The sequence below is a fragment of the Nicotiana tabacum genome, chromosome 6 (assembly GCF_000715075.1).
Source record: "Nicotiana tabacum cultivar K326 chromosome 6, ASM71507v2, whole genome shotgun sequence".
NCBI classification, from domain to species: Eukaryota; Viridiplantae; Streptophyta; class Magnoliopsida; order Solanales; family Solanaceae; genus Nicotiana; species Nicotiana tabacum.
Window position 1 is genome coordinate 113,691,522 of NC_134085.1, and position 25,617 is coordinate 113,717,138.

The window sequence follows — 25,617 nt, forward strand, 5'->3', positions numbered from 1 at the left end:
ACAGCAAATAAATAGAAAAGCAGTACCACAAATATTATACAAAAGTGTGAAATACAACATAGAACGACCGCCCGGCTACCCATTAACCTACAACCCTTAACCTAAAATCCTAATGTTTGACTACCACTTAACCTACAACCCTAATGCTCGACCTCCACACCTTCCTATCTAGAGCCATGTCATCGGAAATCTGGAGTCGCGCCATGTCCTATCTGATCACTTCGACCTAATACTTCTAAGACCGTCCTCTACCTCTTCTCGTACCTACCAAAGCCAACCGTTCACACCTCCTAACCGGCGCATCTAGGCTTCTCCTCTGCACGTGTTCGAACCATCTAAGTCGCACTTCCCACATCTTGTTGTCCACCGGAGCCACGCCCACTCTCTCCTGAATATCTTCATTCCTAATCTTATCCAGCCTAGTATGCCCACACATCCACCTCAACATCCTCATTTCTGCAACTTTCATCTTCTGGATATGTGACTTCTTGACTGGCCAACACTCAGCCCCATACAACATGGCCGGTCTAACCACTGCTCTATAGAACTTACCTTTAAGTTTCAGTGGCATATTCTTGTCACACAAAACTCCTGACACTAACCTCCATTTCATCCACCCCACCCAAACGGTGCGTAACATCCCCGTCTATCTTCCCATTTCCCTAGATAATTGAACCTAAGTACTTAAAATTTTCTCTCTTGGGGACGACCTGTGAGTCAAGCCTGACTTCCACATCCGCTTCCCTCGTCACTTCGCTGAACTTATACCACATATTCCGCCTTAGTCCTACTCAACTTGAAACTTTTAGACTCCAGGGCCTGCCTCCATACCTCCAGTCTCCCATTAACGCTGCTTCATATCTCATCAATTAGAACTATATCATTATCGAACAACATACACCATGGCACCTCACTGACCAACATTCATATATCCTCTTTTCAGTTTTTCACTTCTTCTTTTTCTCTTCTAATTTTTAAAATAACGGGTCAGGAGTAAGAAAGGATAAATTAGAAAAAGAAGAAATTAAATGGAATGGAAGAAGTGAAGAGAAAAATTATAGAAGATATTCATAGAATTTGACTCCACTGATTTGGGGATATGGATTCGGTTTTACTTGTTTTTAATCTTTCATTATTCATTATGAGTTGTTATATATAGTCCTTCTTAATTGTACGAAAAACATAATCTATACATGTATATACACTAAATGTTCAAAAATTAAATTTTTTTTACGCATTTTTTTTCTATTATATAGAAAAGAAAAGATGGTTAACCAAAGGCATATATATCATTTCGGAAAAAACTATTGTATTGCTTGCATTTCTTAAATGTAAATTGTGTCCTCCTTGATATACGTGGTCCCCACATTCCTTTGACCACAACACGCCTTTAAAAATTTTAATGTATTGTTGATTAGACTACTTTTGGAGAGAGTTACTCCATGCAGATACTCACTTCGAATGTTTTTTCTCATTTGATAAAATTATTAATTTTTGTTTTTAGTCAACTAAAAGTTTTCACAGAAAAGTGAATTTAATTTTTAAATAATAAAGCAACAAAAAAGAAATATAGATAAATATTTACAAGATTTTCATGTTTACCCATACTATTTTAACACAATTTAAAAAATAAAATTAAAAGGTTTTCATGTATTCACACTATTTGAAGAGGATTTCAAACCTAAAAATTTTATATTTAAAAGTAATTTTAAAAACTATAGTTTCTTAAACCTTAAAAGTTAATTTAAGTAATGATATTTGTTCATCGGTTCTAGAGGGCTATCTCTTATGTACTTAATTGATGTGAAAATTTGATTTATATGGTTTGAACTCCATTCTTCCATGATAACTTTTCAACAATCTATAAATTGTCTTAAAATATTTTATATTATTTCATTATAAAAATTAACATATGATAAATTTATAGAAAAACTAAAAGTATTCTCTTATATCCTTAATTAAGAAAAAAATTAAAATTCCTATAATTTATATAGACTTCTATCAGATATTTATTATCTTATCACCAGTAACATCATTTTAAACGAGTTATAATAAAATATAATTTGAACTACTATATTGAATTACTACAATTTATATCATGTTAATATTTATTTTGTGCAGTTCGTTCTCTTTGTTTGAAGTAGTAAATTGCCTCTTTAGCGATGCAAGTCCCCTTGGAAATTCTCTTTGTTGACTGTACGAAAAATTTCTCTTGATTTTGTTGTATACATGACATAAAGTAAAATCATAAGTTTTTTTTCAACTTTTCTCATATGGTAAAGAATGATGTTGTTCGTTTTAACTTTTATCAAGTGGCTGATTGTTCCCACTATTGAAACACTTGCAAGATCAAATTGGATTTATTCAAAATTAGTTTACAAATAGATCGGTAAATTTTTTATTGTAGAAAAATTGTTAATATAAATTACACCTGTATGGAGACAGACTCTCGAGTCTAAAGGTTTCAAATTGAGCAGGTCTAAGACAAAGTACCTGGAGTGCAAGTTTAGCGCTGAGTCGAGGGAAGTAGACGGGGACGTGAGGCTTGGGTCACAGGTCATCCCCAAGAGAGATAGCTTCAAGTACCTTGGGTCGATGATTCAGGGGGACGGAGAGATCGACGAGGACGTCACTCACCGCATAGGGGCGGGCTGGATGAAATGGAGGCTCGCATCTGGAGTCTTGTATGACAAAAAAGTGCCACCAATACTTAAAGGTAAGTTTTATAGAGTTGTGGTTAGATCGTCCATGTTGTATGGGGCAGAGTGTTGGCCGGTTAAGAACTCTCATATCCAGAGGATGAAAGTAGCAGAGTTGCGGATGTTGAGGTGGATGTGCGGGCACATTAAGACAGACAAGATTAGGAATGAAGATATTCGGAAGAAGGTGGGCGTCGCCCCTTTGGAAGACAAGTTGCGGGAAGCGAGGATCAGATGGTTCGGGCATGTGCAGAGGAGAAGCCTTGATGCAACGGTGAGGAGGTGTGAGCGGTTGGCCGTGGTGGGTACGAGAAGAGGTAGAGGGAGACCTAAGAAGTATTGGGGAGAGGTGATCAGGAAGGACATGGTACGACTGCAGATTTCCGAGGACATGACCCTTGATAGGAAGGTCTGGAGGTCAAACATTAGGGTTGTAGAATAGGGGTAGTTGAGCTCTCCTAACTTCATATTTGGGGTGAGGCGGGGTTGGATTAGGGTTGATCTTAGATGCCTTGCAGTTTATGTTGAACACACACTATTCTTGCTGTTTATCTTAGCCCCGGGCCTTAAACTCTGGTTACTGTTATTGCATGTCATTCATCTTTTGGTTTTTATGCTTCTGTTACTATTACTGTTTCTACTGGAGTTACTAATGAATTCTCTTTTCTTGTTTTTTATTTCCGTCTTTCTGAGCCGAGGGTCTATCGGAAACAGCTTCTCTGCCCTATCGGGGCAAGGGTAAGGTCTGCGTATACATTACCCTCCCCAGACCTCACTATGTGGAATTTTACTGGGTAGTAATTGTTGTTGTTGTAAATTACACTTGTACCTTTAATGTATTATCTTGTTAAAAATTCAAATATATTGGGGAAATAATACTATTCAATCAATTTTACAATTTGATGTTTATATTTGACATTGATGTTGAAATGAGTATTATAGCTCATAGTCTTTTTATGTTAATACTTGGAGCAACATAAGCAGGTTATAATTTATAGTTTAATTTTTTGTAAATTATTAAAATAAATTAATTGTAAATTGTGATTCCCAATATCATTCTCTATCAGTTATTAAATGGAAATACCAATGATCGATTTATTTATCAAAAAAGTTAATTGAACACTATCAAATAACAATTTTAAGATTACACTGTTGGGCCCATATACGAGCCTTTCCTCATCTAGTACACACATAGAGATGCCATCATTTTTCTTGAATTTTTTTATCTTTCTTTATGCACCATTTAAAAAAATAAAATTATACTATCACAAAATCAACATCGAAAATTAGGGACCAAAAAAAGTTTCTCTCAAGACATGAATAACACCACCATCATCCCATCATCGGAACCGCCGGACATTAGCTCCATGCATCTTGACCCACCTCCAACTCCACCTCCAAATTCAAGCACTGCCACTGCCAATTCTCCCCCACTCTCATTTTCACAAACCCTACTGACCAACAACCAATTCACCTCATACTCTAATACATGCCACCAAACACACTCATATATTGATTTAACAGATGAATCCGCAAATAATCTCCACCAAGATACTTTCATACCACTCACATCAGCTGACAAATCCCGCCTTTACTCGCCATGAAAATTTTCTGTTATTGTCAAAGTGTTTGGAGGAAAAGTGGGGCATCAAACTCTAAGAACTAAACTACAGGCACTATAGAAGCCCACAGAGAATCTACCATTAATAAATTTAGGGTGTGATGTCTACTTAATTAAGTTTCAAAAAGAAGAAAATATGTTCAATGCCCTTCATAATGGACCCTAGTTCATACTTAATCACTTCCTATCCGTGTGCAAATAGGAACCCAAGTTTATAGCCTCCAACACCCAGCTCACATATACAACAATTTGGTTACGATTACCACAACTACCTACGGAGTTCTACGATTTTGAAATACTTCAACGAGTAGGCGAAAAAATTGGATTCCTGCTTAAAGTTGATACATGCACGTCGGTAACTACACGAGGCCGTTATGCAAGAATATGTATAGAAGTTCCTCTAGAAATGCCTCTCAAAACACATGTGTACATTGGTACCACATAGACAACAAATACTTTATGAGGGTCTCAATATGCTCTGCACTCTATGTGGTCGAATTGGTCACACAAAACTCTTTTGTCCATCCCCACCACCTACTTCCATGGCGTCCACCACCAACAAATTGCACACCACAGTACCAACTGAAACTTCACCATCTCGCACAATTCCCACCAATATTCAAGAACAACACTCACACCCTAATACTGCCACAGCTTCAAATACTACCACAAATGAATGGCAAAAAGTCACCTTCCCATCAAAGACTCGCACCAAAGGAAAATCATCCCTAACAAAACATGCACCACCAAACATGATGACGAATGCCAACGCAGGATTCACCGGTATGGCTTCTAACCTAAATATCTCACACACGGCTAACCATGCCACTAATAAAAAATAATTAATTAACAAATTAAGTCCTAATAGCTTTCCTACTAACCCAAAATATTTTAATGAAATAACTTTTAGCATCCTAATGGACCCTCACCCAATGGACCAGACGAGCAGCCCATCAGGCCCAAATGATATATGGCCCATGACAATACACAGCCCTCACCCACTTCACCTTTCACGCACTACCAAAACAAACACTCACCGGCCAACCTTGATGAATCATCCTCTCAATTACCTACACATACCACAAATAACTTCCACGTGAAAACACTACCTAACATTCCAGCCAACTCAACACCATGCAACTCCAGCTCACACCTCTCTATAGGAACTCAAGTAAAGGCCTATGTTACAACAACTACATCTCCCCCAATAACCCAAAATGATTTACTACACCCAGGCCTAATGACCACTCTTCCCACCCAAACATTAACACCAACGACTGGCGAAGCCCAATACCCTACACAAGCAATCCCAACTAGCCCTTCACATGACCGTAAATCACACGAAATTACTGCTATAGCTTCATTACCCATATCAAATCAACCGACCCAATTACCCTCTCATAACCAAGAACACCCTAAAACATCAGCATTAACACCTACTATCCCTACAACTACAAACGACCCTTCCCTCACACACATACACTCCCCAAATCAACCGATCACACGACAACTTCCACCACCAGAGAACAATTTCCTTCACAAACACCAACCTTCTCCAACACCCCATATTTCTCAACACAATCACCATGCAACCACCACACGACCATCCTTCACAACTCACACCCATCTACATAACTCAATACCCACCACTACAAACATTTTCCCAGTCCTGGCTCGAGATAAGCCTGCAAGAACATGCATTAACCTTCACTATGCAAATCGACAACTAGGATGTCATAGTGATGATACAAAATCCGGCGGACATAGCACAGATAGTCATTGAGGGGATGCGTATAGGGGTGACACTTTACAACCAATTTCTATGGGCCATGCACCTACCATCAGCTTTCAACTAACACCAACAAATGGCACCACCCTTTCCAACACCACTACCACTACATGTCCCTCCATCACCACCATTGAACACACTAGAGCTACCATTTTACCCACCACAACAACCACCTCAAACCTTTGTTCCTTGGATCCAACCCCGTACATCCATAGCACCCATAATACCACTCTATGCCTAAGCTTCACCATATCATCCATTCACTCCACTAACGAGTCTAGTCCAACACACCAGTCTACCTCCATACGAACTAGATGAAATAGCTCAATTGGAAGTGGCAGCCACCACGGTAGAGATACGAGAAACCCTCCCACTACTATGCTATCTCAATGGGAACAAAACTTACACCCTAAAAGAATAGTACGAAAGAAAAGTGATCATCACTTGTCCACCAGAACGGCTAAGTGTCTCACTAAACATCCGTCCAACAAGAAATCCAGAAGTGAAAAAATTTGCAATAGTGTTAATCTCAGCACTAATGAACAGATCCTCAGCAATAGAGAGGGGGGCTCCACCCAGCCCACTCAATAATCAATCTATGCAGTTTGTTATTTGAAAGTGTAGAGGGGCATAGTCACCAGAGTTCAAACGTAACTTCTGTTCCATGCTCAGCTATCATAAGTCTGCATTGATAGCACTACTGGAAACTTACATGCAAGTCCATGAAATACTTAAGTCTGAGTTTGATTTTTTCACACTTGGCTCAATCATCAGCTGAAGGAATTTCTGGAGGAATTGCATTACTTTGGAAGGATGATAAAATTAAGCTAGATCAGGTAGTTGCCATGAGCCAAGAAATTCATTCTATTATCCAGGTACATCCAAACCCTAAATCTTGGTTATTATCTGTTATTTATGCAAAGAATAATATTCATGCACGTACTTGGGATAACCTACGAATTTTACATGATCAAATTAGATTACCTTGGTTAATAGGGGGGTGACTTTAATGAAATCATTAAGTCAACAGAAAAATATGATGGATTAAAAATAAATAATCGAAGGAGTAATAATTTTATCCAATGTCTTAACTACTGTAATTTAGTAGACCTAGGATATACAGGTATATGGACCAATAATAGACACCTATCTCATCGTATATTGGAAAGATTAGATAGATGTTTAGCAAATTATGAGTGGTTAAACAACTACCGAGAAGCTTCAGTTCACCATCTACCCAAACACATTCCAACCATAGTCTGTTACTACTAAATCTTAAAAAACATAAATCAACTAATGAAAAAAAAATCCGATTTGAAAAAATCTGGATAACTCACCCTCAGCTCCCTTCCATAATTACCCACAATTTGATACTGAATAAGCTTTTACTAACAGCCATCAAAGATTTTACAAATCATATCCAAGAATGGAATAGAACTATTTTAGGTAACATATTTCATAAGAAAAAATTCTTCTAGAAAGAATACAAGGGATCCAAAATTCTCCCAAATACACTACTAGCCATTTCTTACAAAATCTAGAAACTGGCCTAATAACCCAATATAATGACCTTCTTAAAATTGAAAAGGATTTTTGAAAATTAAAATCAAGAATAAATTGGTTCCAAGATGGAGATGTTAACACAAAATTTTTTCATCTTACTACTTTACAACAACGTCGACTTAACCGTATTACGGCTCTTAAAGACTTAGTTGGAAACTAGATCTTAGATAAAAAAGAAATCAACACTTCCATTGAAGACTATTATTATAGCTTATTCACCACTAGTCACACCCATAACACACACCCTAAATTTAAAGCTGGTCACCATACCATCAGTTCTCATGACTATTCAAAACTAAACTCACCCCTTACATAACTAGAAATCACCAATGCCCTTAAAACTTTCCAACCTTTTAAAGCAACTGGGCCGGATGGATTACATCCATACTTCTTTCAAAATTATTGGACTCAAGTGAACTCTCCAGTCACTTCTTTTTGTGAGGAAGTCTTTAACACTCAACAAATCCCTTCAGAAATTAATAAAACTTATCTATGCCTTATCCCTATAAAACAACAACCTACCCTCATCACCCAATATCGGCCCATAAACCTTTGTAACATACTTTATAAATTAATTACGAAAATCATAGTCCACCGTATTAAACCAATTCTATTTAGTCTCATTAGCCCGGAACAATCAACCTTCTTGCCTAATCGTAGGGCATCTGATAATGCACTTATAGTACAAGAGTTTCAAGAAAAAAGAGGTGCTTAGTCTTCTTTTTTACTCAAATTATACTTAGATAAAGCTTTCGACAAACTGGAATGAGGATTCATACATGATACACTATATTACATTAATTTTCCACCTAAGTTGATCAAATTAATAATGTTCTGCATTACTACCTCTTCCATCTCAATTCTCATTAATGGACAACCCACCCTTTTTTCTCACCTTCAAGAGGTATTCGTCAAAGGGACCCCCTATCACCTTATATTTTTATCATCTGTATGGAAATGCTCTCACGTAAAATACATATTGAAGTAGATTACCAAAAATGGCAACCCATCAAATTATCTAGACAAGGCCCACAAATCTCTCACCTCTTATTTGCTGACGACATTACTTTAATTTCAATAAATACTACAAAGAGCATCAATGCTATAATTGATACACTCAACCTTTTTACTAAGATTTTGGGCTTAACAATTAATTATACTAAATTAAAAATATTTTTCCCTAAACACAATTCCACAATGGATAGAGAACAAATGATCCATTCATTCCAAATGACTGAAGGGTAAACTTTTGGAAAATATCTTGGATATCCAATTTTCACTAAAAACCCTTCAACATCCTATTTTCAATTTCTTCCTGATAACTACAAAAATAGACTAACCGGGTAAAAAATAAATTTTCTAACTATGGCAGGACGAATAACCATAATAAAAGCTACCCTAAATTGCCTACCAAATCATGTAATGCAACTGATCAAGCTTCCTACTAATATTACCAATAAGTTAGAACGATATCAAAGAAACTTTCTTTGGGGATCCATAGCCCTAAAACGTAAAATAAACCTTATTAAATGGGAAAACATCTAATTATCAAAAAATAGTGGAGGACCAAGAATTCGTAATCTTTCGGATAGAATAATGCCTTACTTAGATCCCTATCTTGAGGTTGTTTTAATCCCCTTCATTCCACTGGGCTTCAATCCTAATATCAAAATACTCAAAGACTACGACATCTACTAACATTTCCTCCAATTGGAAAGCCATCAAACAAGGGTGGGCTTCATGTCAAAATAGAATCAAGTGGCATACTACAAATGAAAACCATATCAATTCTTGGACAGAACCTTAGATAGGAACCAACTTGATACTTAGAAAATTAATTTAAGGACCCCTACCCCGCAATGACCAATCATCCAAATTAGCGCTATATATTGATGGGAACTTAATAAATATTCCTAAAGTACCTTTTGAACTACCTGATAATTTAAATGACCTAATTAGTAATCAATATATCCATACCATCACAAATAAAAATTCCCATGATCACATCTACTTGGGCCTCACCCCCAAGGGAATTTTCACGGTAAAATTTCTGTATAAATAATTGCGTGCTAAACCAGAAAACAATCCATTCTAATGGTTATGGAACCTTCAAATACCACAAAAAGTAAAGCATTTTCTTTGGCTTATGAGCCATCAACACCTACCCACAACAAATTATCTCCACAATATACACTTAACCCAGAATACTATTTGCCCAGTCTGTCAGTCCAACGATGAAATCATTGCACATCTATTCTTCTAATGTCACCAAACACAACTGATCTGGCACCAATTAGGCATTAACTATCTTAATATCAACCTTCAAAGATTTCATGAGAACACCCCATTAAAACTATCACAATTCATTTTAAAAAACAATTGGCAAAATGCCTTAGTACCCCCTTAAACTTGTCGAGAATTATTAGTTTCCTCTCCAAACTATCTCTGGTTCGAATTACCCCTCTATACTAGAATAAGTTAATTTAACCCCCCCCCCCCCCACCCCCCACCCCCGAGCTGCCACATGGCACGAGAAGTGATCTCAAATGGTGTATGGCACGTGAGGCTGGTTAAAAATGGCCACATAATAAGCCCTAACTGTAAAAAATCCCTGATCAACGGCTATTCTTTCACTTTTTCCTTTTTATAAGCTCCACCATTGAAGCATAATTATTGTTCTTTCTTTTTGTAATATTCTTGATTTTCTTCTTTAATTATTAAAGTTCTTAGTGATATTCTTGGTTTTCATCCTAGTTTTCTCCAAGACATTGAAGATGAACCCACTTTGTAAATGTGGGTATCTATCACATTTGAAAATTTCATGGTCAAATGACAATCTGGGAAGAAGATTTTTTGGTTGTAAAAACTATAAGGTATGATAAAGTAATGTTTACAAAGTTTAAATTGATTATACTTTATGTTGGGTTTGTTCTAGGATTTTTCACTAAAAAAGTAGATAGTTGTGCTTTTTGTGCAGGTTAAAGGTTGTAAGGCTTGTAATTGTTTTGAGTGGTATGAACCGAAATTTCCAAAACAAGCTAATATTGTTATTTTGGGTTTGTTGAAGAAGAGAAATAAACAAGAGCATGAGCTAAAGTGGGGAAGAACATTGAAGATTAGTCTATGTATTAGTGTAGTATGCAATGTGATGTTGTATTTTGGTTGGTGTCCAATTTAATCTAACTTTAATTGGTATCTATGTATTTGATAAATAGTAGAATGAACAGAAATCTTGTATCACAAATCTATCATTTTAAGTCATTCACAAAATCTTGTATAGATATCTGAAGGTACTTTGCATAACTAGAAATAGATATGGCTACTTATGTTGCTATAACTTCTCTGATGGGAATAATGCAAATAATGCAGCAGCTTCCACAATCCCGCTTAGACTTTCAATTTTGCCATATTTGTCCATAGTATCAGTTTTGTTAGCTAAAGGAAGCAAATATACCTTCCTTTAAGAATTCTTCCAGTAACAATTGCGCCAACTGCAACATGAGTAATATGCACTAGTCACTGCTCTATACCTCACAAAAGTTTACTGTTAGAACTATGAAAATGCTATTTCATGTTGCTGCAAATAATGGGAAGATATGTAAGATAGATACACGTTGTTTACAAAACTGGATAGCAACAAAAATCTGGACAGTATATAAAAGAGCTGTTTACCAAACATATCTGACAGCTACACAAAATACTACTAGTATCGAACAGCTACAAAAATACTACCAGTATCACAAAAGAGCTGTTTCACCAAAAACGCTACACAAAATACTACCACAAAGAAAGTTGTAATCATCTGATTACATACTAAGCATACACCAAAAAAACTAACTTAATCATAGAACAAATCTATGTTGGTTCTTTGGATGGAGATTTTTCAGTTTGAGATCTTGCTTGAATCTTAATAGCCTTTGCTTTTTTTTTTTGGGACTCTATGCATAGTACTTTTCATTTGGAGTTGTCTTTGGCTAATAGCGGGCTTTCCTTTCCACTTCAAAGACTTGCTAGGCTTATACCCAATACTTGTAACTTCTGCGGAATTTATCATTGTAGTGTGGTAACTAATCTGCTGCTTTGCAAACCTTGCTGTAATTATGAGAAAAAATTTAAATATAACTTCAAAGACAATGAAAGTAATAAATTGATAGTAAACTGGGAAAATACTTACATTAACACAACTATAACCAGTCTTAGATACAAATACACCATGCCTCACAACTCTTGGACTCTTGTACTTACGTCTGCTCGCTTTAGCTTCACCTCCCTTGCTTGTAGATTCTTGTTGACTATCAACAACACTTCTCTTTCTTGTACTTCCAGTAGATGACTGTAGGGTAGCATTATACTGACATATAACAATATAACAAGTTAAAATACTAATGTGTCAATAATTTAAAGGTAAGAGGGGTATATAAAATTTACCTCTGTTGTTCTTGTGGCTGATGTTGCTTCAGGCCTTGAAGGACAGCTTCTTTTATTGTGTTTAATGGACTTGCAAATCGAGCATGTCATAGCTATTCCCCGTTTTGATAACTTTCCAGTTCTTTTAATTTCTCCTTCCTCCTTTCTTCTATTCTTCTTTGGCCTGCCAGGCATTTTTCTAACTGTAGGTGGCTCAATCTTTGGATTTGATATAGCTGGCCACATTATCATATTGGGAACAGATTGTATGAAATTGGAATAAGCTCGTAAATATGTCTCCTTTCTGTACCATGATGCAATTGACTCAGATGCATCAATCATCCTAAACTGCATTGTTGTTATGGCATGTGCACAAGGAATACCTTTCAATTGCCATGACCTGCAACTACAATATCCTCTTTCCAGGTGAACAATAAACTTAGCTATACCTTCCTGAATTTCAAAGCCATGTTCTCCATTCCAATGAATCTTACACTTCATTGACTTCTCCACATTAGTGTTGAAGTTCTTCAGTGTCATTGGAGATATCTCATCTACCCAAGTTTTAGCAAAGGCCCTCATCTTAGGTATCCTTATCATGACCTTGACTCTAATTTCTTCTAGCATTGACACAATTGTCTTGTGTCTAGCTCCCAATATCCAGGCATTAAAGCTTTCCGACATATTATTGTCCACACTGTCACATTTGGAGAATTCTTTGAAGTAGACTTTGCACCATCTTTCTTTGTTGTATGAAATAAGATCTTCAACAATATTGTGACCCAATGTATTTAATTCATCTAGCCTCTTTTTCAATTCAGCCTCATATGTTGCTCTAGCACAACTCCAAAACTTTTTTCTTCTTTCAATTCCCCTCCATTTTTTTGACCAGTTTGACAGAATATGTCTTGCACACATTCTGTGCTCACAAGCTGGAAATACTTCTTCAGCAACACTAACAAAACCCTAAAATTAGAAAAAGAAATAATAAATAACAATAGAAACAGTAAAAAAGCAATAAATAACAGTATGGTATCATACCTTTTGCATGTCACTGATAATAGTGATCTCATTTCCATCTCCAAGTTGTAAGTCTTCTTGCAATATTCTCATAAACCATGTCCATGTTTCCTTTTTTTCAGTCCCAATAACGGCCCATGCTATGGGATGTAACTGGTTGTTTCCATCTTTAGCAACTGCAACTAATAAATGTCTTTTGCATATCCCCTTCAAAAAACAACCATCCAGTCCTATACACTTTCTGCATCCCTCCATGAATCCCCTCTTCATAGCAGTAAAGCATATATAGAAGCTTATAAACTTTTTTTTACCATCTTCTAAATCAGCTACCTTAACTATACATGTGCTACCATGATTTATTTGTAGAAGCACATCTCTATAGTCAAAAAGTCTACCAAACTCAGCAATATGATCTCCCATGACTTCTTTCAAAATAATTTTTCTTGTCTTTAAACAAATAGCCTTACCCACATACACACCAAAGTCCTCCCTAACAAGATCTTGTATTTTCCAACCTTTAATGGTAGGTTGTGAAATAATCCTCTCTTTATAATGATTAGCTAGATATTTTGAATTGCAAAGAAAGTTGATGTTGGTCTTATGGCATTTATGTCTAGGATTATATGTCTTGACTATGAAATTTGAACTCCTATCTTCCTTGCCAGCATATATCATCCAAGGACAACCATCTTTGCACTTCACCCTAACTCTACTTGGCTCATTTTTATATTTGTCTAGTTGAACCCCTTTCTTTACAACATACTTGGTCAAAGCCTCTCTGAACTCTTTCACATTTTCAAATACTTGGCCAATCTCCCAAATAACTTTCTCACAAGAAGGATCATATACTACCTTGTTACTCTTTCTCCTTACCCTCAAGTTTTCTTCTACTACTTCATCATCACTAACAGCTTCACCTTCAGATTCACTAGCAAAGCTGTCAGCCTCTGATGAGTCGTAATATGGCTCATCATCATCACCTCCCAATTTATCCTTCAAATTTTTTCTTTCTTTATCAATATCATCATAACCTTCATCCAGTCCAGCCTCACCTAGAAACCCATCAGGTCTTTCTTTCCTACTTCTTTTCCCTTTTTTTACTTTGTAAGCCTTTAGATCTTGTTTCACAACCCTAAGTTCTTCATGGACATCACTTTCATAATCATCAGAAAGTTCAAATTCTTATTCAGTGCCTGCATCTTCCTCAGAGGAAGTACTGGAATTGTTTAGATCTCCACTAGCAGAACCTTCTCTATGGAAATCACCACTAGCAACATCTACTTCCTCTCTTATATTTTTTTTCAGCCCTTTCAGTAGTATTTAGAGAAAAAGGAAACTCTAGACCGAGATCTATAGTTGGAGCTGGTGCAATTATTGGTGGGCGTGGAATAAATAAAGGCTCAGATTCCCTGTTGCCTCTATTTATATTGGTTAATTGACTACCACCCCCTTTTTCAACATTCACATGTTGGCCAACATGCCCCACATCCTCAAAATTAGAGTCATTGGAGATAAATATATCTATTTTGTCCCCGTCATTCAACAATGCTCCAAGGTCTAACAAATCCTTGTCTTTCTCTAGTTTTACCAATTTGCCACCCTTAGAAGGTGCAATATAAGTGGTTCCCAATTTAGTAACCCCAAAATTCTTTGCAATATCTACTAATTCAGGGATATATAAGTGATCAAAATCAATATTGAAGGAATACTCAATCCTACCTCCAACAAAAACGGGCCCTACTTCACTTACCAACATTACACCAATTTTCCATCTAAAATTAAAGTACTTAGAAGCCATGGGACAACCTACAACCATATACATAATTCATCAATATTTAACTTTTAAAATTAATAGTACAATGTTGTAACATATTAAAGAAATGCTAGATACAAATAAAATACAGAAAAAGATTCACTTTTACATAAAATAATCCACCAACAGTGAGCTAAACTAAAATAGCAGAAGAATTCTTGCAATACATTCAAAATAACTAAAATAACCCGAATAACATACATTCAGACAATTCTAAAATATAAAAATAAAAAACCCCTACATTTTGTAAGTTATTACAGAAAACCCTACGTTATATGCATGCACAAAATCACTGATTTTACACTTAAAAATTCAATTTTGAAAGCCTTAACTCAACAAAATAGAAGATAGACAACAAATCGATATTCATCTTTGTTATATATTACAAAACCCTAATCGGAAAGTAATGCTTGAATTCCCTAACCTTTTGATTTTGTCTGTTTGAAATAGTTGGAGAAGACCACTAAAAAAGCTTGATGACCGGAGAAGAAACCACAAATGATCAGAAATACACCACAATTGAAGTCTTATTCTACTCTATTGAAGAGGCATGAGAAGAGGCATTTGAGAAATTTTTTAACAGAGAGAGAAGGGTGTTTATAAAAATGAAAGGGCAAATGTTTTACTTCTAACGTTTCTGCCTTTTACCTTTTCTTTATTTTTTTCCCTTTTTTTTAGTTATTAATATTAAAATTTAATACTCATTTTGTTTGCCTGCGTGGATTACAAATTCACACGCCAAAGACCATTTGAGATCACTTCCTGTGCCATGTGGCAGCCGAGGGGGTTTTTAAATTTACTTATCCTAGTGTGGGGGTAATTCGAACCCGAGATAGTTTGGGGAGGAAACTAATAATTCTCGACAAGTTTAGTGGGTTACTAAGGCATTTTGCCAAAACAATTTTACCAACACTCAAACAAGCTCCCATATTTTAATTCCCTATGCCCAGTGGCACATATGGAAAAGTCGGAATCACACTTCTTTTGAAGGCAAAACTCATTCTCCTAACATTCAACACATTATAGGCCAAGCATCGAATTATTCCACATAGGTCTAAATCATAACACAATTCATACACAACTTGCACACATACACGTTAAATGGAACCCTCCTGCAAATGGGTTCTATAAATTAAATTCTGACGGAGCCTGTAATATCCCTAACCAAAAACGGGGTTTTGGGTGTAATTAAAGATTCCACATTCAAATGGTTACTGGGTTATATGGGTACAAGGCCAATGGGAAATCACAATTATATGGAATTTACTGGTCTACAAGAAGTTTTACGACTCGTTCTCCAATACAATATCACCTTACTGGAAGTCAATGTGGATTCAACTGAGATAATTTCTTTACTCCGTTACCTAAATCCTCATTACTCATCCTTAACTCATGAATGCAGGTACCTACTACATCAACTGGATAGACCATGGGTGATGCACACTTACAGGGAGTAAAATCAAGTAGTAGACATGCTGCTAAATACAGGGCCACATTAGCTTATAATGCCTCAACAACTGTTTTTGTGCAACCACCTTCTTTTGTAATACAAGAGTTATTAGCAGACAAATGGGGCACACTCCAAACACGCACTACATGTACAACTGTGCACTTGGAACCCATTTTTTTTGTCTAGACAGCTTGACGAACTCTTGTAATAGTAATGTAGTACACAATGGAGGCAGTGATAAACTTTAGACAGCTTGACGAACTCTGTCTTGGCAGCTTGATGAACCACCACCGGACTCTGCTCCTTGTAAAATCACTTAATCTATGATATACGCCTCTTTGATTGACCAAAAAAAAAATACTCTTAATAGTGAAAAATTAGAAAAAAATTATAGATCTTACGGTAAGTAATAAAATGGATGTATTTGGATTTGAAGACTAAAAGGAATCTTAACATATTTTTATATTTGGGTATTAGAAAAGATTTACTTTGCATATCCAACAAGGTTTTATTTGATAGCATTTTCACTAGTTCATTGATAATTCTATTTCATCATTTTCTCATATCTCTGTCTCGCTCGCACTGTGTATGTATGTTTTCTAAATTATAAATTTCTTCCGTGTGGTTAAATGATTCTCTATCAAATATCAGTACTTTGGTGAATGCCCCAACTAGATAGTTAATTGTTTCCATCTGTAGAGAGGATAGGGACAGTCTCAATTACATCACATGAAATGGCAGAACGCCATTTGTAGCGGTCTTTTCTTGACACCATAGTTTTGAGTTTCAGCTCAATTTGCATGGTGTGAGACAGGTGTCTATGAATTCTTACTCCTAAATATAGTAAGCATCACCCTTTGTCCCTATAAAATCCTTAACTTTCACATAGCTTTCATAACAAAAATATTAATAAGGAAATCTTCACGAAGAGCTAATTAGATCTCTTTCAAAATGAAGCTTTTTCCTACAACTGCTGTGCTTCTCTTCCTAATGCTTCTCCTCTCAGCAAATGGTATATATATTGTGTCCTTTACACATCTTCCCACTAGGTTAGGTTTCTTTAATTTTTTTTAGGATGAAAATAAATTAAATAATCATGTTTTGTCCCTTATTATTTCTGGTAGGGATCTTATTATTATATTTTTAGGGTGTATTGATGTTTTCCCTTAGTTACAAACTAAATTTTCCTTTCGTTTGGAGATGTTTTGTCCCCTTGTATGATTAAATTTTGTATTTGAAAGATAATTGGTTTTTGTCTTCTTTAATAGTGACTTATCCCTTTGGTTTATATGCAAGAATTCCACTCTCTCTGACAGAGCCATAGAGACACTGGATCAGAATATTTCAGTAGTTGTATAGCATAAAAAAAAAGGTTGATATGTTAACTCGATATCTTTATTTGGTAGGTTATAATTACTCCCAAAAAAAAAAAAAAAAACTACTACGTAGGAGCTGAATTAATTACATGCACAAATATATGCTGTAAATATAATACGCACGTATCATATGTGTGACAGTAAATATGCGTACATAAAATATATGTTTGTATTCACGCGTAAATGCCTCTATTACTTTGTAACTTGAAGGAATCCTAATTTATCAAATAAATTTACTTTTCCAAACTAGAGTACAACTCTATATCCTGACATTAGCTATTCTTGGGACTCCTTTCCGATAGAAATTGTAAACAATCTTTTTAGCATTTTCTATATCTTAATGTCATTAACTTTTATGAATGTAGAAATAGGTCCAAGAAAGGTAGAAGCAAAGCTATGCCAATACAAGAGCAGAACCTTCTTCGGCGTTTGTGTCAGTGGTAACACTTGCAACCAAAAGTGCCAAGGCGAGGCCTTTGATGGAGGACGCTGTCATGGGGTTCGTCGTCAATGCTGCTGCTACAGGACTTGCTAGTTTCCTTTACTACTTTAAAATGAAGTATACAATGGTTTAAATAAAACGTAATAATGCTCATTTATCTTTTGTCCTTTCCTATATGGTTTATTACCAATAGTGTCTTTGTAATAAAAGTTATCCTTTTGGTCTATGCATGTATCAATTATTTCTTACTTAATTACCTAATTAATAGTTCTTGCATATATTTAATTTGTACTCCTTCCGTTTCAATTTATGTGAACCTGTTTGACTGAGCACGAAGTTTAAGAAAAAAATGAAGGTTTTTGGAATTTGTGGTCCTAAACAAGTCCAAATGGGGCCCAGAGTATTTGTGTGGTTATAAACCCTTCTCATTAAGGGTAGAGTTATAAGTTTAAGCTATATTATTACCAAATTTAGAAAGGGTTCATTCTTTTTGGAACGGACCAAAAAGGAAATAGGTTCACATAAACTAGAACAGAGGGAGTACTATTTTAAATTTAGTGTTTACATTATTATTGTTGGGATGTATATTCATTTTTATTTTGCTGAATACTATGGATCCGGGCGAAGCTATACTTTGGAAATAGCGGTAATTGACCACTATTCATTAAAAATTATACTGCGTATATAGGTAAAATATTAGATTGTGGAGATATATAACATATATTGAACATCCTTTGTCAGAGATTTTTTTTTTATGTTTTTCAAGTTTGAATACCATCGGGGAAATTTCTGACTTCACCACTGCTATGGATAATACCAAAAATAAAAGTGAAGATGTTACCTTTCTAATAAAATAAAAAAAAGACAAGAAAAAAAAAGATAATACAGTAATGGGATTTCTTCGAAGGTATTATTGAAATGAGGCAAACTGCAGCGAAATTCTGATAAATGGTGTGAACAATTAATTTTTGGCCATACTAAAATTTTATTGTAAATATTGTTTTTAGGCCTAATTTTGATATTTTAAACTTTTATCTTATTTTAATGGTTTGTTTTGGAATTTTTTTAAAATTAAAATTCACATATTGTAGTACAAATTTTATTTCTAATTTACAAAGAGAAAAAGAAAATTTATAAAAAAATATTTTGTTTCTTCTAATAAGAATTTTAAAATATTTAAGTATAAAAGTAATTGATTAATATTTTAATCTATATATGTTACTTTCTCTTGTTTTCATTTAAAAAAAAAAAGCCAAACAAAAAATAACAAAATAAGAAGAAAAAAGAATATAAATCCTAACTATCTGCTCCTCCCAATCCCTCATTTCCCTAACTCCCTCACTTCCCCTCACCATCACGTCTCCCCTCATAAATCTTCCCCACTCCCTACTTCCTCACTTCCTCACGTCAGTTATAGAGCACACACACATCTATATATAATTTACATTTGCATCTGAAAAGAAAGGGGACAATATTTTGAAAAAGAGAAAATTTTGAACAGAAGAGAGGAACGAAAATTGAGAGAGAAAGAAAGCTTCAAAGAGTTAAGCTAGTAGCCGCCAAAATTTTTGTTTTTTCTCTCATTACCGATACTAAACGTCAGCGGCAAAATTCTAGCCATTAAATAACCACCGAACTCAGCTGAAAACAGCTCGAGAACAGTCCAAATCTCAGCCATTAAAAATGCGCAAGCCCAATTGAGTATGTCCGAGGTTCATCGAGTTCCGGCGAGTTTCGAAGTTTTTGTTACGGTTTTTGGTTCTGAAGATTCGAAAGTTGCTTCCTTGTACCTGCTTTGACTTTGTTTATATTTAGAAGGAAAAATTTCTTTTGATGCATTAGAGGTTTGTTTCTTTCTTGGATCTACTACTTTTTCTCCTAATATTGTCACTGTTTTTTATGAAAATTCTCCTCAAGTGATTCGTGTTGATAGCCTATTACATAATTATTTGTTGATATGAACATTCTAACAGCAGGTTTATGAGCTACATGAGAAAGATAAAAGAGTCTATTTCTTATTTATTTTTACTCTAAATATGCCATGGATGAATGAAGCTTTCCTGTTAATCTTCACATCATCTATTGTTAAGTTGGTATGAATGTTATGTCGAGCACATTATTGAATTGTCTATGTTTTAATCCGGATTTGCGGTGTATTTTCGCTTAGGCTCGTAGGAGCATCAGTTAAAAAAATGTGATTCATTCTTGCATGTTTAAGCAAAAGGTTTCCGTGGCACACTATATATGTTCACATATTTTGTCCAATTTTTAGGTAGCTCAAGTTTATGTTTTACTCGTTAATTGCCTTATTAGTTATTACTGGTTAAGTTGCAAAAATTCGAAGAAAATACAAAGATCTTTTTTTCTACTTTTTCTTTTTCTTCATTAATATGCGTATTACTTTGTGATTTTCAGTTGCAAAATTGTGAAAGTCCCTTTTGGAGATTATCGTTTACTTCCTTCATCCGTTAGGTTTCCTTTTAAAAATAAATTTGAAGTTGCAACTTAATGGGCCGTAGAGTACATTTACCTTTTGTCATTCACATGTCTCTTGAAACAAGTGAGCTAAACCATATATTCTTTCCACAATAATTTTATATCCATAAACTATGGCCTCACAACAATCTCAAATATCGCAAAAATAATAATTGAAATCTCTGAATAATCTAGAAAAGCTTTAGACACACTTTAAATATTAGCCCATATATTCATACCGAACGTTGGATTGATATGCTTAAATAATAAAAGGATCATGTGTGCATTCCCGCATCTCGATACCTTTACATTTAAAATAATTATATTTTAACTATGTGTATTTTCCGTACCTTGGTTTAACATCTAACTTCAAAGGAATACTTTGTGTGCGTACTGCATGTAGGTCAAAATAATTAATAAAATATAATAAATTAAGTGAAGTGGTAATAGACAAGTCATAGCCAATAAAATATAAGAATAGCCAAGAATTAATTTAAGCCGGACATGAGTTAATAAGGAGACTATGCTAGAATCACGAGACTCAAGGGGTGGCTCACACCTTTCCCTCGGTTAACAGAATTCCTTACTCAGTCTTCTATTTTTGTAGACCATAAATAAGGAGTCAAACCTTCCGTTTGATAAGGGATTAAAATAAAAGGTGACTTGGAATACCAAAACTCAATTCCAAGTGGAGACGCTAAATCATTTTCAAAACATCACTTTAATTGGAAAAACTCTTCTAACTCAATCCCATAATAGTGTTGCGGGAAAAAAGAGGTGTGACAGCTCTGGCGACTCCACTGGGGAACAATTAATCAGAATTCGAGCTATGTACATTGATTCTTGTTTGGATTTTATCATGTTTTGGATATGTCACGACCCCAAATACCATGGTTGTGATGGCGCCTATCATAGTACTAGGCAAGCCAATCAAACATTTACCACAACAAAATCTTTTATAAAAAATCATTTTCTTATATCGAATGAGTCTCAAATTCGTCATATGAAATAGATGAATAAAACAAAATATATGGAAAACCAGTACATAATACCAACACAGCCCAAACAAATCCGGTGTCACTAGTCAAGAGCCTCTAAATACAACTCAAATTGACTGAATAATACATCATAAATCTGAAATAACAGAATACTAAGATAGGAAGGAAGAAAGCAGGGTTGTGAACACCGTGCAGCTACCTTGCAGTCTCCGGCAAAACTCTGAGAGTGCTGGAAGCTCTCACTTTGATGCTCGGGCACCTAGATCTGAACACAAAGTGCAGGGAGTAACGTGAATACGCCAACTCAATAAGTAACTAAAGTAAATAAAATCTAAGTGGAGTGATGAGCATTTAAAATCACATAAAGAGTTTCAACAGAAATTTCAAGTTAAATTCTGCAATTTAATAGCCAGTTATCTAATAAAACTCCAGTTTCAATTCAAAATCCTTTGAAAGCATTTAATTCACCATTTTTCAAAAAGGCTCAATATAAGAGAAGAGTGGAAAGCATTAAAATGTCACAGACAAGCCCCCCGGGCAAGGTATCACTCATAAGTATAGCTTTCAGTCACTCGTGACTCAACTCTCGGCACACAGTACTCACACTCAGCACTCCGACTTAATAAATATCGTATAGTCATAATAATAATAATAATCGCTGTGACGTACAGCCCGATTCATAGTTTATAGTCGACTACGCTCACTGGGGTGTGCAGATTCTAGAAGGGCTCCTACAGCCCAAGCTTCATATCGCTGCGGCACGCAACCCGATCCAATATATCTTTGTGGCATGAAGCCCGAGCCATATGTATATCATTGCGGCATACAACCCGATCCATATGAATATCACTGCGGCATGCAGCCCGATCCATATGTATATCGCTGCGGCGTGCAACCCGATCCATATATATAATATCGCTGTGGTGTATAGTCCGATCCATAATAGATATATATAATCCTCACCATTAGGTCTAAACCTCTCTCAGTCATTAACCTTACGGCCACTCGGGTATATCAGTGAAAAATCAGGGAACTCATCCCAAACAGTCTTCATATATAAGAAATAGAGTGATGAAATCGGTCTTAAACAAATAACAGGTAGAACATGACTGGGGATATGCTTTCAAATCAAACTGAGTGAGCAAAAATAGTAAAAATACCCTTAAGGGTCTAAACAAGCCGGCACAAGGCCCCAAACACGACGTACAACCCAACATATAGTTTCAATCTCTAAAACACGGAATGCCATAAGATTTTTAATCAAAATACGTGGCTTAATAGTCGCTATGGGACGAAGCAAGTCACAATCCCTATCAGTGCACGCCCGCACATTCGTTACCTAGCATATGCATCACCTTATTTATCAAAACAATATGAAATACCGGGATTTCATACACTCAGGTCCAGATCTACAATGGTTACTTACCTCAAACCGGATGAAATACTACTCCGCGACGCCCTTGCCTCTCGACTTGGCCTCAACTCTCGTCGAATTTATCCAAAATCAGAATCATGACGTCAAAATATGCTAAGGGAACGAAGCCATGCAAAAATAATCAAATTACAACACAAATTCCGAAATTGGCCAAACCGGACCCCTGGGCCCACGTTTCAGAATCTGATAAAAATTACATCAATAAACTCCTTATTCTCCCACGAGTTTATACATACCAAGAATACCAAAATCCGACCACAAATGACCCCTCAAATCCCTAGACAAGGTCTCCAATTTCCAAGCCTTAAACCCCCAATTTTTGCTACTAATTTTCATAGATTTCAAGCTTAATCAGTCAAAAACCATCATAGAAACATGTTTAGGGTCCAAAAATCTTATCTCCACGAAACCCTCTTGAATTATCTCTTCATTTGCTCTCCCAAGCTCAAACCCGCATGAAAATGGTGAAAAAACCACTTAAAAATCGTGAAGGGTTAGATTTATATGTTCTGCCCCAGCTAAACCGCTTCTGCGGTCGAAAACCTTGCATCTGCGGACCCGCACCTGCGAACCCAGGTGTACATTTGTAGAATTCACTTAACCGCTCAAGACCGCACCTGCGATCAAAGCATAACTCTTTAGTCTTGACTGTGTTGTACGAAGCCTCTCCTGAATCACCTTCACCTTGTCCAAAGCATCCTACACCAAGTCTGTACCCAAAAGCCTAGCCTTGCGGGGCTCAAACCAACCAACTGGAGTTCTACACCGCCTACCGTATAAAGCATCGTATGAAGCCATCTAAATACTCGACTGATAACTATTGTTATATGCAAACTCCGTGAGCAGTAGAAACTGATCCCATCAACCACCGAAGACAATCACACAAGTGCGCAGCATGCCCTCCAATATCTGAATGGTGCACTCGGACTGCCCGTCTCTCTGAGGGTGAAAAGTTGTGCTCAACTCCACTTGAGTACCCACCTCTCGCTACACGGCCCTCCAAAACTGTAAAATAAATTGAGTACCTCTATCTGAAATGATGGAAACTGGAACTCCATATAGGCGAACAACCTTTCGATATAAATCTCAGCTAACCGCTCTGAGGAATAGGTAGTATAAATATGAATAAAGTGCGCGGACTTGGTCAGTCGATCCACAATCAACCAAATAGCATCGAACTTCTTCAAAGTCCATGGGAGCCCAACTATAAAGTCCTGGGTGATCCGCTCCCACTTCCACTCTTTAATAACCATCTACTGAAGCAAGCCACCCAGTCTCTGATGCTCATATTTCACCTGTTGACAATTGAGACACCGAGCTACAAATCCTACAATATCCTTCTTCATCCTCCTCCACTAATAATGCTGTCTCAGATCTTGATACATCTTTATGACACCCAGATGAATGGAATACCTCGAGCTATGGGCCTCCTCTAAGATCAACTCTCGAATACTGTTTATATTGGGCACACATATCCGGCCCTGCATCCTTAACACTCCATCATCATCAATAGTCACATCTCTGTCATTGTCGTGCTGAACTCTATCTTTAAGGACAAGAAAATGAGGATCATCATACTGGCGCTCTCTGATGTGATCAAATAAAGAAGACCGAGAAATCACACAAGCCAATACTCGACTGGGCTCCGAAATATCCAACCTCACAAACCGATTGGCCAAGTCCTGAACATCTACTGCAAGGGGTCTCTCCCCAACAGGAATATATGCCAAACTGCCCATACTCACCGCCTTTCTACTTAAAGCATTGGCCACTATATTGGCCATCTTCGGATGCTACAAGATAGTAATATCATAATTCTTTAGCAACTCCAATCATTTTCGTTGCCTCAAATTGAGATCCTTCTGTTTGAACAAGTGTTGGAGGCTGTAATAATCAGTAAACACCTCTCAAGACACACCATATAAATAATGCCACCAAATCTTCAATGCGTGAACAATGGCAACCAACTCTAGATCATGAACGGGGTAGTTCTTCTCATGGGGCTTCAACTGAAGAGAAGCATAAGCAATAACTCTACCCTCCTACATCAACACACACCCAATGCCTACTCTCGAAGCATCACAATATATTGTATATGAACTAGAAGCTGATGGCAAAACCAATGCTGGAGTTGTGGTCAATGTTGTCTTGAGCTTCTGAAAGCTCGCCTCACACTCATCCGACTACCTGAATAAAGTATCATTCTGAGTTAATTTAGTCAAGGGTGATGCAATAGATGAAAATCCCTGAACGAACCGGTGGTAATAACCCACCAAATAAAGAAAACTGCGAATCTCTATGGCTGAGGACGGCCTGGGCCAACTCTGAACCGCCTCTATCTTCTTCTGATCAACCTAAATACCCTCACTGGACACCACGTTCCCCAAGAAAGCCACTAAACTGAGCCAAAACTCACACTTGGAGAACTTTGCATAAAGCTTCTCCTACCTCAACCTCTACAACACAACTCTCAAATGCTCCGCATGCTCCTCCTGACTACGCGAATACACTAGAATATCATCAATGAAA

At 36.3% G+C, this 25,617-nt stretch overlaps 2 protein-coding genes across 3 annotated transcripts; one reads left to right on the forward strand and one right to left on the reverse strand.

The window, feature by feature from the left end:
• Positions 1-11,258: 11,258 nt before the first annotated feature.
• LOC107764034 (protein FAR-RED ELONGATED HYPOCOTYL 3-like) lies at positions 11,259-14,484 on the reverse strand. Of its 2 annotated transcripts, none has more exons than XM_016582564.2 (4): positions 13,121-14,484; positions 12,101-13,034; positions 11,847-12,023; positions 11,259-11,764 (listed from the first exon to the last, which is right to left on the reverse strand). In XM_016582564.2, exons 1-4 carry the CDS (start codon positions 13,156-13,158, stop codon positions 11,723-11,725), a joined length of 1,191 nt encoding a protein of 396 aa, XP_016438050.1. In that variant the 5' UTR covers positions 13,159-14,484; the 3' UTR covers positions 11,259-11,722. The 2 variants fall into 2 exon arrangements, with proteins under 2 accessions (XP_016438050.1, XP_016438049.2); XM_016582563.2 differs by having other exon boundaries at positions 12,101-13,045; positions 13,121-14,462.
• A 2,750-nt stretch (positions 14,485-17,234) lies between these two features.
• Positions 17,235-18,404, forward strand: LOC107764036 (defensin-like protein 1). The gene is made up of 2 exons (XM_016582565.2): positions 17,235-17,374; positions 18,104-18,404. The coding sequence occupies exons 1-2, from the start codon at positions 17,314-17,316 to the stop codon at positions 18,271-18,273; spliced, it is 231 nt and encodes a 76-aa protein (XP_016438051.2). The 5' UTR covers positions 17,235-17,313; the 3' UTR covers positions 18,274-18,404.
• The last annotated feature ends 7,213 nt before the right edge of the window (positions 18,405-25,617 follow it).

What these genes read in the sequence shown, in the direction of transcription:
- LOC107764034 (XM_016582563.2), bottom strand. Translation starts at nt 13,774, where the DNA reads ATGATATATGCTGGCAAGGAAGATAGGAGTTCAAATTTCATAGTCAAG. An exon ending in CAGCCACAAGAACAACAGAG is followed by an intron (nt 12,024 to 12,100) that starts GTAAATTTTATA and finishes GTTATATGTCAG; the next exon opens with TATAATGCTACCCTACAGTC. An exon ending in CTGGTTATAGTTGTGTTAAT is followed by an intron (nt 11,765 to 11,846) that starts GTAAGTATTTTC and finishes TCATAATTACAG; the next exon opens with CAAGGTTTGCAAAGCAGCAG.
- LOC107764036 (XM_016582565.2), top strand. Translation starts at nt 17,314, where the DNA reads ATGAAGCTTTTTCCTACAACTGCTGTGCTTCTCTTCCTAATGCTTCTC. An exon ending in GCTTCTCCTCTCAGCAAATG is followed by an intron (nt 17,375 to 18,103) that starts GTATATATATTG and finishes TTATGAATGTAG; the next exon opens with AAATAGGTCCAAGAAAGGTA.